Genomic DNA, 16,881 nt, shown 5'->3' on the forward strand with positions numbered 1-16,881 from the left:
CACACACACACTCTCTCACACACACAGAGACACACAGCAGGGACGGGTCAGGATGGTTAACTAGTCACTTAGAGTTTATTTATTTTTTGCCTAATTACTTGAATAATGAAGCCTAATTATACAGGGCTTTCATCGATTTGTTCCAACGATTGTTGTTCAGACAAACCACTGACCAGGTGATTTTTAACTATGTTTTGCATTTGCACAGAATGCATTGGGTTTCTGATGCAGTTTGAATTTTGCGCACTGTGAAGTTCACGTCTGATTCAGGATCAGATGAACCACTGATTCTCACTGAGTTCAGGATTGCGCAGAATCACGCGCACCGTATCCCATGATGCCGCTGATGGACAATGACGACCCTTCATCACGCCTCACAGCACCAAATGCCTCAGTGAGAGCCATTGTAGAACCGCGAGTGTGTGTGTGTGTGAGAGTGTGTGTGTGTGTGTGTCTGTGTCTGTGTGTGTGTGAGTGTGTATGTGAGAGTGTGTGTGTGCGCGTGTGTGTGTGTGAGAGTGTGTGTGTGAGTGTGTGTGTGAGTGTGTGTGTGCGCGCGTGTGTGAGTGAGTGAGTGAGTGTGTGTGTTTGTGTGTGTGTGTGAGTAAGTGTGTGTGTGTGTGTGTGTGTGTGTGTGATCTCATCAGGGTTTTCTCTTCTGTCACCGTCCTCCTCTTTCATTCTCCATCATGTTTTGCTGATGAGTTTTCTGCTTATGAATGACGTATGAAAACGCTGATGATTGCAAATGAGTGAATATTGCTGCAGATCTTATCACTGCTGGACAATATCTCAAATATTAACTAGATAGTGAAGTTTGTAGACCAACTTTAAGGTTGGCTTGAGAAAACCTAGTCTGAAAGTTTAAAATAGTTTAAGAATCTGTAAGTTTTAAGAATTTAAGATTGAAATTTTAAAAGCTTGTTGTTTAATGGTTTTCAGTTTGAAGTAGTTTTTAGTAGTTTCAGTCTAAAAAATCATATCAGCTCATTTGAATTCATTTAACTTTTATGAATTTATTCAGTCTTTGGGCCCTTTGAAATCTAATTAATTTTTTTCCCAATTAATTTTTTTCTGGATTAAAAAAAAAATCAAATGTTATGTTAAATGTTATAAAATTACCAACTCAATTGAATTGATAAAACTTTAACAATTTATTCATTCTTTGAGCCCACTGGAATCGGTTTGTTTGTTTGTTTGTTTATTTTCTATCTTTGTAAAATTCAAATTATTCTATTTAAATTTTATTTTAATTCAATTTTAGTCATAAAAAAATAGCATCAACTCAATTGAATTTATAAAACTTTAACAATTTGTTCAATCCTTGGGTCCTATAAAATTAGTTGTATTTTTCCAAAAATGTAAATTGTTCTGGATTCTGTTCTTGATTCCGTTTTAATTCAATTTATTAAATTTTTCTTCTAGATGGTTGCTAGGAGGTTGCTGTGCAGTTGCTAGGGTGTTTTAGTGAAAAAAATATATAGGTAAATATCGCTGCTTATTATCATTGGTGCATACAAATGAAAATGATTAAATATTAAAAACATAGAAAACATGTAGTTTTCTTTTCAACTAGATTGTTACTTTACATTTTAATATTTAGAATCTAATTGGCTACAAAATCATTTATACACACATACTGAGATATATATTGAATATAATTAAATCAATTGTAAAATAAGATTTTTTTAAAGCTATAAGCCCTAACTGTAATCTGTTTTTATGAGACGTTTGCTAAACTCTAATGGCGTTTGTATGAAGCGACGTCAGTATTTGATCGGTTTGATTCAGCATGTGATTGTCATTCATTGCGGTTTGATTCCTCGCGATCCGGTTTTGCTCTCCGAGCGACGGATCGCTGTCTGCTCGCCCTTGATCGGGCTGGTAATCCCCTGGACGCGGCCCAAGCCACACTTCCTTCTCAGCGCTTCTCCTTCCTCTTATTGGCTCTTCAGCAGCCTATCAGCCTGCAGCGAGGCTCAGATGCAGAGAAGGTGTTGTAGAGCATTAAGCTCCCAACCGCCACGACCACAGAGGAAGTCTGAAACAGGAAGTCGTGGGTTCAAAGTTATCACTTTCACTAGTCCAGTTTTTTGTGTGTGTTTTTTTTTCAGAGTAAAGTGGCTGGTTCCTTTCACACGTGGCGGGAGATATCAAAACTCTTTTGCTTTCACTTGCTGTTTCTCATTCTTGAGCTCATATGAAGCTCTGTTCCATGATTAAACGAGTTTCGCCCTGACCGGACGTCACATGTTCTAGATTCCAGGTGTCCCACAGTCTAATACGTGTTTGTTTTGTAGATCTGCGTGGCTTGGCAGCGGTTCCTCGTGGCATGACGACCACTAACAAAGGAAACAAGGCCTTGAAGGTGAGCGCAGTCTGTCTTTAAAGGGATAGTCCTCCCAGAAATTAAAATTCTGTCATTATTCACTTGTTCCAAATGTGTATGACTTGACTTTCTTCTGCAGAACACAAAAAACTATTTTGAAGAATGTTGGTAATCAGTTTCGGTTGCCTTTGAATTTCAGTATATTGACAGAAAATACAATGGAATTTAATGGGAACCGATGATGACTTGAGGCTTAGTAAATAATGACAAAATTGTCATTTTTGGGTGGACTACTACATCCATGTTATTAATGATCATCATTTACTCACGTCGTTCCAAAACTGTATGAACACAAAAGGTATTTTGAAAAATGTTGGTTCCCATTCACATCCATAGTATTTTTTGTCCATATAATGGAAGTCAATGGGAACCAAAACGGTTTGGTTAACAGCATTCTTTAAAATATTTAAAAGACATTTAGAAGAACACAAAAGGAGATACTTTGAAGAATGTTTTAGTTTTGGTTCCTATTGACTTCCACTGTATTTTCTGTCCATATAATGGAAGCCAATGGGAACCAAAACTGTTTGGTTCCCAACATTCTTCAAAAAATCTTTTTGTGTTCTTCTAAATAAGTTGGATGTTAACTAACGCTCTCCTGGACCCTCAGGTGAAGAGGGAGCCCGGCGAGAACGGGACGAGCCTGACGGACGATGAGCTGGTGTCCATGTCGGTCCGCGAGCTCAACCAGCACCTGCGCGGCCTGACCAAAGATGAGATCCTTCAGCTGAAGCAGCGCCGGCGGACGCTGAAGAACCGGGGCTACGCCGCCAGCTGCCGCGTCAAGCGCGTCACGCAGAAGGAGGAGCTTGAGAGGCAGAAGGCGGAGCTACAGCAGGAAGTGGAGAAGCTGGCCTCGGAGAACGCCAGCATGAAAGTGGAGCTGGACGCGCTGCGCTCCAAATACGAGGCTCTGCAGAGCTTCGCCAGAACTGTGGCCAGAGGGCCCGTGGCCCCGGTTTGTAACGCGGCCGTCCCTGTCTCCCCCCGAGGGCCCTTGGCCTCCGTCATCGGGCCCCTCATTCCTGGGAAGGTGGGAGCCACCAGTGTTATCACGATAGTTAAATCGAAAACCAACGCGAGGTCTTAGTAGCGCACAGAGAGCAAGGGTTGGTCAGTGCATGAGGGTTTAGGTGCGGGACGCTCCTGATGGAAAACCCCTTCAGTACTCTCTAAGGTGGGCTTTTTCTGGGTTACAAACGAAGGAAAGCACATCTAGGACGGTCAATTCACTTGGGCTTCCAAAATGATCTCCAAATTGCTAAACTCGAATCTAAAACCATGCAGCCAAATTTTCCTGGTGGATGTGTGTTGTATTGCTGTGAGATTTGTAATTTTTGTACAAACATCTGCGACTTTGTATCGTGTGTTTCACATGGGGTCCAAGTGTTTTCTTTGTCAGTGTGATATTGTACTTTTTATACAGCGTTTGTGTTGATTTTCTCTTCGTATGTGCTGTTTCGCCATTTTTCCGTCCTTTGGTTTTACGGACTGCAGGCACAAAACACTTTAAAACTCTTCCACCGTCTGAAGGAAAAGCTTCCCGCGGTAGGAGAGTATCAGCCAATGAGAAGCTCCCTTTACCTGAGCCTCATTTATGCACTGACCAATCGCTGACGAGCAGGAGGAGAGGAGGCGGAGTCAAATCAGCTGATGTTGTTCATATGGTAGCTATCAGAATATCTGCCACCAGTTTATGCGCTCCAGTCGTCCGTTTCAGGACAGGAGATCGTTTTTATTGGCAAGGCAATAACAGGTTTATGTTATGCGACGTATTGTGTTGTTTATTTCATGCTGTGCGACCTTCACGCTGAAGGTTATCATGTCTGTCGTTGTCTGTAAATCCAGAGAGATTTTTTTTTGTGTGTGTGTGTGTGTGTGTTCTGTGCCAGTTTTTGGACTAAAAACTAAAAAAAAATCAAAGTTTCTGTTTTTGAAGGACGGACTGTTGCGTGACATAAACTGGTGAATCTCACAAGCTTTACCATAACTTTGTTGCTGTGACATTGCGTAACGTATTCTAAGAATCTTTGTCTATATGGTGGAGTCTTGAATTTTATATATAAAAAAAAAATTACAGAGTATCTTGCATTATTTATAAAACATTTAAAAAAGAAATATAAAGTTGTTTGATAGCTCTCTTTTTTGCAATTGTACCAAAAGTGGCTTAACTATTGAAGTCAATAGCTTTTTCTAGTGGCTAGGCGCGTCAAACTGTGGAGTAGCGCGTGTGGTGTGATTTGTACTGGTGAGGTGGCGGTGTTGTTTACGACGTGGATGTGATGCTCTTATCTTCTGATTTCAGACGAATGCGCACGATGAGCGCCGCTTACCCAGAATCCCCTCTGAGCGTTTGTGCGCTCCATGTTTAAGTGTATGGGACACAAACGCGAGCGCAGGGATGTATGGGATGTGGCCACATTGCTTGCGTTTAAGTCCTTTTATGTTATATTTTTTGGTGTAAAACGTTTCTATGGTATATTATATTTGTTGTTGTTTTTTTCTTCTTTTTTCGGGTTTTTTTCTTTTAATGCCAGGGAAGTGACTCTGTATGCACTGGTTTAAACCAGCTCTTCTTGCTGCGACGCTGCTCAAAATATTCCCTTTCTCAACCTTAAAAAAAAAAAGAGCTGTCCGAAATTGTTTCAGGACGCTATCTGCAATTTCTTTTTTTTTTGGGCCAAGTCCATTAATAAAAGACGTAAAACTCAGAGCTGTTGTAATGGTGCGCTCACGTCTCGTTAGAATTACTGTAATTATAAGACTGTAATTATGTTACAGTGAGTAGAAGTTGTTTCTGTTGCAATGCACATAATGCTAAAAAAATATGTGGTGCCTCGCGCATCCAAATCAATCAATCAGTTTTTCTAGTTAAATTACAGAAACCCATGAACGCACTAGAAAACACATGTTTGCATGGTCACAGAAATTTTAATGAGCAATGTTTCAGTCAACTGATCTCCCTCAGGCTTACAAACCATATAAAAGTATGAGCAGCACATCATTTAAATTGAGTGCAATCAGCTGTTAGTAATACATCGCCTTGCCTCCGATTAAACTAAACACATTTACAAAAATTCACATAAAAAAAAAACACACTTGCATGTTTTGTAAGCCTGAGAAATGTTGATTGACCAAAATGTTGCTCATTAAAATTTCTATGATTATGCAAACTTGAGTAGTGTGCAGGATTTATATTTTTTAATTTATAATGCATGTAATGCTAAAATGGATCCATGTGTTGCTTTGTTGTTGTTGTGGATGCAAAGGGGTGAATTAAATTTTTTTTTTCTCGAAAACTTTCCAAAAAATCCCGGAAAGTTTCCAAAAATTCTGGAAAGTTTCTGCCAATTTTCTGCTCTTTTGCAGCCTTAGTCGTTGATGGCCGTGAAATACTCCATCAGTACATTGATTTTTAGCTCTGTGTGCTCTTACGGAAAGCTGAAGCGTTTATAAAATGCTTCGTATGCATCGTAAGTGTTGCAGAATCTTCCACTTTGCCTGTTTTTTTACATGACGTCACAAAATCTTTTGTAAAGATGTGGTGCTTGTCACTCAGAAGCTGATATTTGCAGTAGTGCTGTGAGCGCAGCATTAATGCTCTGAAAAATGATTACAGCACAAGGTTCTTTATCGTTTAGTCTAATCTTGTGACAATCTGAATGATTTCCCCCCCGATCCAGGTCTGATCTGATCCCGCACTGATCTGGCATTTTAAGAACGGATTCGTTGTAGGTGTATTTGTGCGACGGGATTTTTTTTTTATTTCTCGATGTAACTCAACAGAAATATCTTCCTCTGACTGGCTAATCTGTGAAATCGTTTCGTAACCGAGTCTTCGGCATTGCTTTTTCGTAACCAATGGTAGCGTTTCTCCTATCGGCTGTGGCGGTTTTGTGGCGTTTCTATAGGCGATGTATCGAACGGTTTTAAAGACGAAAAAATCTTCCTCGGAAACGATGCCCAATAATGAGGCTCCTGATGAATTTCTCTTCCACGAGGAGCGGCTCGTTTCGCGTTTGTTGTCGTTATGGTCGTCGTGGTGACTAAAGTGTTAAAAGTGAACTATATGCAAATGAGCTGGCGGTAGGGAGGGGTCACGACCTCTCGGTAGGAATCTAGTTTTCTGTGCTTGAAGTTGTCGTCCGTGAATAATCGCAGCGATTGATGATGAGCGCTAGATTTACCGAACAAAGGCTCTGAAACCGAACGTTTAGTTTCGCTGTTAGAAACAGTGCCACGTCCCACGAGGTCGACACAAACAATCATTCTCTTAGAATTACACATATTAACTTAAATGCTTAAATCTAGACACATTTACTATGAAAGAAAAATGACTTGATTTTGGTATGTCAGAAAATAATGCTTAAAATCTTAAGTGAGATTATAATTGAAACAAGAACAATTATAAAACCAACTTAATTCAAAGGAAAACTAGTTAATTTTTCATTCCCTATTGGCAGATATTTTTCTTGTTTTATGCATAAAATCACTCAATTTTGATGCAGTTTTCAGAAAATAGGGCTCCAAATGTTAAGTGAGTTCATGCTTAAAACAAGAAAAAATAAGATCAAACTCTTAATTTTGATACTTTTTATTTTATTTTTTATAAAATGAGACTTAAAATCTTAATCTTCCCTATTGGCAGATATTTTTCTTGTTTTAAGCATAAAATCACTTAATTTTGATATTTTGAAAGAAAAAAAAAAGATACAGTTTATGAAGTTTATGCTTACAACAAGAAGAAACAAGCATAAACTCACTTAATTTTATGCATTTTTCAAAAAATAAGACTAAAGTTTAAAACAAGAACACGTGTGTGTCCGCAGGGTTAGAAAATAAACCTAATTCAAAAACATAAACAAAAACAATTTTTTTTTTTTTACTCCTTGTTTTATGCATAAACTCACTTAATTTTGATGCAGTTTTCAGAAAATAGGGCTCCAAATGTTAAGTGAGTTCATGCTTAAAACAAGAAAAAATAAGGTCAAACTCTTAATTTTGATAACTTTTTTTTTAAATAAAATGATAATCTTTAGTGAGTTTATGTTTAAAATGAGACAAAAATCAGCCATAGGGGTCAGAAAAATGATCTTGTTTTTCCTATGAATTAAGTTGATTTTTCTGACTCCATTGGCAGATTTTTTTTCTTGTTTTTAGCATAAACTCACTCACTTTTGAAAGCATTTTTCAGAAAACCTACCCTTAAAACTTAAAACCTTATTTTAAGCATAAACCTAATTGCTACTTTTACAATTTTTATTGATTTCATAGTTAAGAACAAGAAAAAAGTCAGAAAAATCATCTTGTTTTTCCATTGAATGTTTATTTCTCTGACTTTAATTGTTTTAATCAAACTTGCTCCATTTTCATCATTTTTCAGACTTAATATCTGAATTAATTTTGCATCTCAAGTACACTCTTAAAAATAAAGGCGCTTAAAAGCTTCTTCACAGCGATGCCACAGAAGAAGCATTCAGTCAAAGGTTCTTTAAAGAACATCTCTTTCTTACCTTTTAATAATCTGAAGAACCTTCTTTCGCCACAAAGCAGCTTTCGTGAAACAGAAAGGTTCTTCAGATGTTAAAGGTTCTTTATGAAACCATATGTGACCCCGGAGCACAAAACCAGTCATAAGGGTCAATTTTGTGAAATAGAGATTTATGCATCACATGAAAGCTGAATAAATAAGCTTCCATTGACGTATGGTTTGTTAGGATAGGACAATATTTGAAAATCTGGAATCTGAGGGTGCAAAAAAATCTAAATATTGAGAAAATCATCTTTAAAGTTGTTCAAATGAAGTTCTTAGCAATGCATATTACTAATCAAAAATTAAGTTTTGATATATTTACGGTAGGAGATTTACAAAATATCTTCATGGAACATGATCTTTACTTAATATCCTAATGATTTTTGGCATAAAAGAGAAATGTATAATTTTGACCCATACAATGTATTGTTGGCTATTGCTACAAATATACCCCAGCGACTTAACACTGCTTTTGTGCTGCAGGGACACAATTAGACAAAAAAAGGTTCTTCTATGGCATCGTGAAGCACCTTTATTTTTATAGAGTGTAATGCATGTTGATTTAAGGATGTTTAGACATTTGCCTGGAAAACAAGACAAGAATACAGAGGAAGAGCATTTTTTGCAGTGCAATCTTGCCAAACCGCACACATACACACGTGTCTGAATCTCTTTAAAGTCATTCAACCTGTTGCCGGGCAAATCCTGAACTTCCTTCGAGTCGCCGACTTTGTCCTACTTCTCCCGCAAACTCTCCGACTCCCACATTATCTGGACTTGTGTTCGCTCTCGTCACACGGCCCGATGTGCTTCTGCTCGCTCGCTCTCCCGGGCCTCGTGGGATGCGCATTAAAACGTTTCCTTTCAGGTTGAAGGAAAAAAACGAGTCTAGGATCTTCACAAGAGTTGATTTCTGGTCTAAGAAAGAGACCTTTTTCAGTCATCAGCTCTTCATCCTGCTGCTAAACGGATGGGTTTCAGTGACTCTTCCTCGACTCTGATCAATAACACGAGGAAAGAGCACTGTTTATGTTCTCTAGAGGTGAAATAACATGCTTTTAGACGCACTTCAGCTTCTTAATATTCTCGAATCGAGCTTTTTCGCCCCCCTCTTTCGTGACTCGGTCAGAAATGTGTCAAGCTGGATTTTTTGGTCTAAAAAAAGAAAATGAGTTCTGTTGTTTTTCTGTATGGGGTGTAAGATATCATAGCTCTTCGTATGAGAAGTATAGATACCGTGGAAGTCCATTTAATTGTAAGTATTTATCAACTAAGTTATTGTACTTTTGCAATCTGTAGATAAGTAATATAATGTATTGGTATATAAATATCAGTCAGTCGGGCGTCTTTAATTTATTGATGTATATACTGTATGTTTGTTGATATACAGCTTACTTTATTTTGTATATGACTAATAAACACATTTTGAAAAACAGCTGGTTTGTGGGTTTTATGTCTGACGAGTGTGGCATTAATGACCTAATTTAACACGCACAAGAAATATTCCTGAATTGAAGCCGTTTTTTTTTTTTTTTAGGTGTGCCGTGAATAGCATTGCCACATTTTATTTTATTTATTTATTTATTTTTTCACGGACCCCGAGCGAGCGAGAGACAGACCGAAAGGTAGCAGATGACCTAGTTTGAAGCAGCTCTCGGCGGTGTATTTTTGGCCTGACATTAGTAAAACATGAGCGAGTCTTGAGGGACGTCTGGAGCCGGATCCGTGTTTCTGAGCCTCACTCACTCGTCTTCATCTTCATCTTCATCAGGGTCTGCAAACACACTGGAGACTCTTTCCTGATCTCTTCAGTTCCTGCAAATATACTGCTGTGCACAAAACTAACAATATATATTTAAATGTTTATTTACAGTTATTGCAATTATTATTTCTTTTATATGTATTTATATACATTTCCATATATATATATATATACACTAGCGTTCAAAAGTTTGGGATCAGTAAGACTTGTAATGTTTTTAAAGAAGTCTCTTCTGCTCATCAAGGCTTGATTAAAAATACAGAAAAATACAGTAATCTTGTAAAATGTTATTATGATATAAAATAATGGTTTCTGTTTTAATATCCTTTAAAATATAATTTATTTCTGTGATGCAAAGCTGAATTTCCATCATCATTACTCCAGTATAAAGTGTCACATGATCTTCAGAAATCATTATAATATGCTGATTTATTATTAGAATTATCAACAGTTGTGCTGCACAATAAAAATTGTTCTTTCAGTTTAGGATGTGCAGAAATACATTATGTCGCTACATTTAGTTTATTATATTTCTGACTGATTTTAAATCAAGCATTATAATAACATCTGAATCGTGGCTGCTGGTTGGTTAGTATTAGATTGTTTAATTATTATTTATTTAGTTTTAACTGTGAATAACTTTACATTATTTATTTGAAATCTGTTTTCAGAAAATGTTCTTAATTTTTGTCATATTTTAGTTTTTTATTTTAGAGCTTATTTTTTATTTTATGGTTAATAAGGGTGTGTGTGTAATATATATATATATATATTTATTTATATATATATAATGGTTTATGTATGCTGCTTTTTATTAAAGCTTCAATCTAAGGAAAACATATAAAAATTTTGGTAATATTTACTTTCATATAAATGTAATTTCTATTTTTTAAATAATCTGAATTAAATCTTTAAAAGGATGAAATCTTTTCCTCAAATTGTTTGTGAAACGACAGAATTATAAATGAGATCACAATTCTATAAAATGGGTTTACAGAGTTTGCTCATTTCGTACGATCTGAGACACACTGATTTAAACAGACTGTTGTATATCAATAATAATAAGTGCTGATGATGATTATAATAATCAGTGATTATCAGAGCTCCTGTAATACCGGCATCATCCGCTCATCCGGGTCTCTAGGGGGCGCTAGAGAGACTTTCCCGCTAACATCAGCGTTTGAATGTCGCGCGTCAGGACGTTCAGTAAGTGAGGTTAAAATAAATGTGTTTTACTGACGAACTAAACAGATCTGTCATAGAATTATATCTGAATATGTATTCGAATATTGTAGTTATACGTTGAAGCGTTGTTGAGATTTAAACAGACCTGCTGCTTTGGTGAGTCCGGATCCGAATGCTGAGGAACTCCAGTCCGTTTTTAACGGTCGTTTTCGTGAGCGGAAGCGGAAGCGCTCGAGTGTAAACAAACTCTGACACAACGCTGAGGAAGATTTCACTTCACACACACACAGGTAAAATGCTTAGAAATATGATTTATCTTTAATACTTCTGCTTTACTCTGTTAGAAACTTTAATAAAGTTATTTGGTGAGGCGCGTGTTCAGTTCTCAGCAGATTTTAACAAAGAACCAATATATATGTGACGCTAAGATCTTCATTTGGACAACTTTAAAGGCGATTTTCTCAATGTTTCGATTTTTTTAGCACCCTCAGATTCCAGATTTTCAAATAGTTGTATAAGTTGTGTCTTATTCAGCTTTCAGATGATGTATAAATCTCAATTTCTTATCTGACAGGAGTCTGATATCGTGACATGTCAGTTTAATGTCGTGATTTCTGTCAGTATCGTGTGTTTTGTGAGCGTAATCTCATCAGCTGTGTTTCAGTGCTATGGAGAGTTATGAAGATTTCATCCGGAGACATTATAACACCGTCACACCTTCAGCGATGATCGTGTTTCATGCAGCTCGAGTTCTTCCTCCTCTGGTATGAGAATCATCATCATCATCATCATCATAGCCTCTCATTATACATGCACACATATGTTAATGAGCATCTCAGAATGAGCAGCAGAGAGATTAGATGAGAGGACTGAGAGAAACAGCTTGAGTCTGATGAAGAGGAGGAGAGAGGAAGAGTCTCGCGTCAGACTGAAGCATCATACATTCTTTATCATAGACATGACCTGATAGTGTATGTGTATATAAAAGTTTGGGTTCAGAATGATTTTTAATGTTTTTACAGGAGTCTCTTCTGCTCATCAGGGCTGCATTTATTTGATCAAAAATACAGGAAAAAATTTAATATTGTGAAATATTATTATGGTGTAAAATAACATTTTTCTATTTTAATATACATTAAGCTGTAATTTATTTCTGTGATGCGCAGCTGTATTTTTCATGTGACACTTTATACTGGAGTAATGATGCTGAAAATACAGCTGCACATCACAGAAATAAATTATATTTTAACAGATATTCACATAGAAACCATTATTTTATATTGTAATAACATTTTGCAAGATTACAGTTTTTTTCTGTATTTTTTTATCAAATAAACACAGCCTTGATGTGCAGAAGAGACTTCTTTAAAAACATTACAAGTCTTACTGATCCCAAACTTTTGATACTTTCCAGAAGGCCAACAATTCACTAAAAATGTTTTTTTTATTGGTCTTATGAAGTATTCTAATTTGTTGAGATAGTGAATTGGTGGGTTTTTGTTAAATGTGAGCCAAAATCATCACAATTAAAAGAACCAAAGACATAAACTACTTCAGTCTGTGTGCATTGAATTTATTTAATACACAAGTTTCACAATTTGAGTTGAATTACTGAAATAAATTAACTTTTCCACGACATTCTAATTTATTGAGATGCACCTGTATATATATAACTTGCTCCACCTCCGCTGTTGTCATTAATCCCTCTGATTTATCAATAACCTTCATATAGAGACTCTTTACACCATCCAAAATTAATAAATCCCAGCATGGCCTGCAAAAAATGATGCTCATCCTCAGTACTTTTGTCTTGTTTTCCAGTACAAATATTTAAACATCCTTAAATCGAGATACATTTACTGGAGAAGCAAAATGATTTAAGATTAGAATTCTTGTTTTCTGAGAAACTGATAAAAATGAAGTGAGTTTTTACTTAAAAAAAGAATAAATGTCACCCAGTGGGGTCAGAAAAATAAACTTGTTTTTTCTTTGAAATGAGTTTGTTTTTCTGAACCCTTTGGGTGATATTTGTTCTGGTTTTAAAGACGTAATTGTGACTTTTGATAAAAATTCACAATTCAGACTTTTTCTAGCAGTTCTGACTTAACATCTCACAATTCTGTTTATATTATATATATATATATATATATATAAATATATTTGAATAAAAAATATAGAAGGTGATTGTGACTTTTTAACTTAAGTTTATATATTAAATTCTCAGAATTGTGAGAAAATTCCTAATTGTGAGACACAAACTTAAAATTGTGAGGGGAAAAATGTGAGATAAAAAGTTGCAATTAACTTTTTTATTATTATTTTTTTTAAATTCTGTGTCGGAAATAAGCTTCCATATAGATGTATGATTTTCAAAGAAAAAAATACTTTTGAATATCCCGTTTCACTGAAATATGTCAATAAAATAGAATAAAATGGATTGTGACCAGCCTTTGATAGTTTGACTTTAATGTACAGTAGTAATTACAATAGCAATCTTAGTACAGCGCAACATCGATGCACCGAAAAACAATCAAGAATTAATTTACAGAATTAAATTAGAACAGAATGTACATTTATAATAAATAAAAAAAAATGCAGAACAATATATATGCGGAACATATAATCAAAACACAAGCCACAAATACTTGAATGAGATAACCCTGAGTGATCAATAAATAAAATAAAAAGTAGCCAGAATTGTCAACTTTGTCTTTTTAACTGCTGAGACACAATAAATGCTAAACTGGAGTGGCAGTCTTTACATGTTCACAGCATCCAAAACTCAAATGAGAATGTTTTGAAATCACCTGATCGAGAAAACATCCAGTCTTTCACTCTGTCCCTTTGAGTCTTTTCAAATTGTGTGCGAGGAAAACCAACTTGTTAACGCTGACCAGCAGAAGTGCGCTCCTGGTTTCAAGATTAAATCCCTGCCGCCAAGATGCGCTTCTGTCGGTCACGGATCATGCAAAGTGAAACTTTTGGATTCATTTACGCACGTAGAAAATATTTATTAAAGTTTTTTTATTTTATTTTTTTTTATTTACAGCATTATCATAACAGGCTTTATATTAACTTATTGGGAGAAACCGGTAGATCTATATGAAATCAGACATTGAGCACCCCCATGTAGCCAAAATGGCATAATCATAACTCCTCAGCGAATATTCAACTGTGAGATTGGTAGTTGAATGAGGCTTGTCCTATCGAAGCATTGAATCTTTGACTGTTCGCGGTCACCCCTAATATATACGTGACCCTGCAGCACAAAAGCAGTCTTAAGTCGCTAAACTCAGAATTATGAGATATAAACTCAGACTTATGAGATATGTACTCAGAATTATGAGATATAAACTCTGAATTATGAGATATAAACTCAGAATTGTGATATATACTCAGAATTATGAGATATAAACTGAATTATGAGATATAAACTCAGAATTATGAGATATAAACTCAGAATTATGAGATATAAACTCAGAATTATGAGATATAAACAGACTTATGAGATATAAACTCAGACTTATGAGAAACTCAGAATTGCAAGATATAAATGCAGAATTGTGAATTAAAAAGTCACAATTACCTTTATTTTTATTATTCCGTGATCAAAACAAGCTTCCATACAAAGCAGCTTCACAGTAATAAAGAGTACAGTAATAACCGTTAATGCTGTGAAATTCATCAGAATGGTAAGAACAGCTGATTGTGATAGATCACATCTCTAAATGACTCGTTAGACTCGTGTTTGACGGTTGTTCTGTCCCGAGTCTCTCGCTGGCCGATGGCAGACACCACAGATCAGACCTGAAATCACCCAGAGGATTGTGGGAATGTTTTCTTTCATTTCTAGCTGCCGCTGAGAGCGTCCTTACGTGTTTCTCCTTCAGGTCCTGTAGCGGCTCGTGTCCTGACGCCATTAATTACAGCCTTTAATGAACACCCAGTGTTTTTATATTAACGAGCGTCTGTGTGTCCGCTGTGGGAAGCGACACAGAAAATGAGGATAATTGTGTTTAACACCTGTCTGTCTCTCTGCCGTCTGTGATTCGATTCTTGCTCTTATTTCATCCAGACTCTCTCTCTCTGTCCTGCTTTCACTTGTATTCTCTCGCTCTCTCGTTTTAAACTGTTTTATTGGCATGGCTGGATTCTTTCTGTTGCCAAAGAAATAAAAACTGAATCACAGAAGCTGAACTCAACGACACTACTGGTTACAATATGGGAAGAATGAATGTTTTTAAAAAAAAGTATCTTCTGCTCAGCAAGGCTGTGTTTATTTGATTAAAAATACAGTAAAAATTATGAAATATGTCTTTATTGTCACTTTTGAGAAACTGATTGTGTCCTTGCTGAATAAATGCATTCATTTCTTGTTTTTGTAAGTCTTAAAACTGTTTTCAACATTGATAATAATCAGAAATGTTTCTTGAGCAGCAAATCAGCATATTAGAATGATTTCTGAAGATCATGTGACACTGAAGACTGGAGTAATGATGCTGAAAATACAGAGCAATAAATCACAGTTTAACAGATATTCACATAGAAACAGCTGTTTTACATTGCAACAATATTTCACTATATGTACTGTATTTTTGCTCAATTAAATGCAGCCTTGGTGAGCAGAAGAGACGTATTTCAGAAACATTCCAAATCTGAACACGTTGCTGATACTGCAGCCTCATTTGTTAGTGCACTGGTTGTATTATTGTTGATGGATTGATATGTTTGTAATGCTGTCTCTCTCTCTGTCAGTCGTTAGCGGAGCGTGTCCTTCCCGTGGCTCACGTCTGGAGGACACACTGACCTCCATCTGTCTGCACACACAACACCTCACGGGTAACACACACACTGCTATTCCTATCGTCATGGGTTCATTCCATAGACATAATGGTTTTTTCTATCCCCTTCTGCTAAACCTACCCCTCACAAAACCTACAGGCATTTTTAGATTCTCTAAACACTTCATACTGCATGATTTATAAGCTTGTTTCCTCATGGGGACCTAAAAAATGTCCCCACAAAGTCAAAATGTACTGGTATTACTATACCTGCAGCCAATGAGTGATCCTCTGCTGCCATCTCCTGGTTATAACGGTAATTGCATTTTCATCTTAAAAAGTCTTTATTTTTATACAAATACCTAGAAGCCATATTACATTTTTACCATGGTATTGAGGTGCTATATTTGTGGTTTTATCTGTGATTATCATGATCTAAATGTATGCTGTGGAAGACCAATGGTTTAAAAAAACACCTCAATCAGTCAGAATAATTCAATTTCACCATATAAAAATGAGATTGCTACAATTTTTACAGATATTACTGATAATGAACATAAATCTACATCTGCATCCTAACTCAAGCTACTATCAAATGTGTATTTCTAAGAGAATGTTATATTATTATTAATATTATCAGGCAACACAAACCTGTTTCTTGATTTGAAACAATATTACTCATTACTAGAACATGCAGAACTAAGAAATTTTTTTTTTCTATTAAGATATTTATTTTTTTTAGGAAAAATGACTGTAAAAGTGTAAAGAATTCAAAAATGTGAAGTGTTTATCATGTTCTGACCGTAAAGAATAGTTTAAAACCACAATTAACCGTCTGTTTTATACAACTTTCACATTGAAGCAAAAATCTGGCTTTAAACTGGAAAGAAATAACAATTTGACATTTACCGTGATAATTATCGATATCGACTGATATGGAAAAAAAAAATATCGTGATAATTTTTTGGCCATATCGCCCAGCCCTAACTTTAGTTAACATGAACTAAGAATGAACAACACTTCTACAGCATTAATTAATCTTAGTTCATGTTAATTTCAACATTTACTAATGCATTATTAAAATCAACAGTTGTGCTTGTTAACATTAGTTAATGCACTCTGAATTAACATGAACTAACAATAAATGAATATTTTCATTAACATTTCTCATTTTCACACACACACCCACACTCTCACTCACACACACACACCCACACTCTCTCTCTCTCAC

At 35.9% G+C, this 16,881-nt stretch overlaps 1 protein-coding gene and 1 long non-coding RNA gene across 2 annotated transcripts; both read left to right on the forward strand.

Annotated features, from left to right (window-relative positions):
* Positions 1-2,215: 2,215 nt before the first annotated feature.
* Positions 2,216-5,443, forward strand: LOC107713879 (transcription factor MafG-like). Its single transcript, XM_016519525.1, has 2 exons — positions 2,216-2,368; positions 3,000-5,443. Exons 1-2 carry the CDS (start codon positions 2,333-2,335, stop codon positions 3,477-3,479), a joined length of 516 nt encoding a protein of 171 aa, XP_016375011.1. The 5' UTR covers positions 2,216-2,332; the 3' UTR covers positions 3,480-5,443.
* Positions 5,444-11,092: 5,649 nt separating this feature from the next.
* Positions 11,093-15,901, forward strand: LOC107713880 (uncharacterized). The gene is made up of 3 exons (XR_001636940.1): positions 11,093-11,159; positions 11,534-11,633; positions 15,625-15,901. It is a non-coding gene; the product is annotated as an uncharacterized LOC107713880 (long non-coding RNA).
* Positions 15,902-16,881: the final 980 nt, after the last annotated feature.

This window comes from Sinocyclocheilus rhinocerous, unplaced genomic scaffold (assembly GCF_001515625.1).
Source record: "Sinocyclocheilus rhinocerous isolate Xijiao unplaced genomic scaffold, SAMN03320098_v1.1 scaffold2164, whole genome shotgun sequence".
Classification (NCBI taxonomy): domain Eukaryota; kingdom Metazoa; phylum Chordata; class Actinopteri; order Cypriniformes; family Cyprinidae; genus Sinocyclocheilus; species Sinocyclocheilus rhinocerous.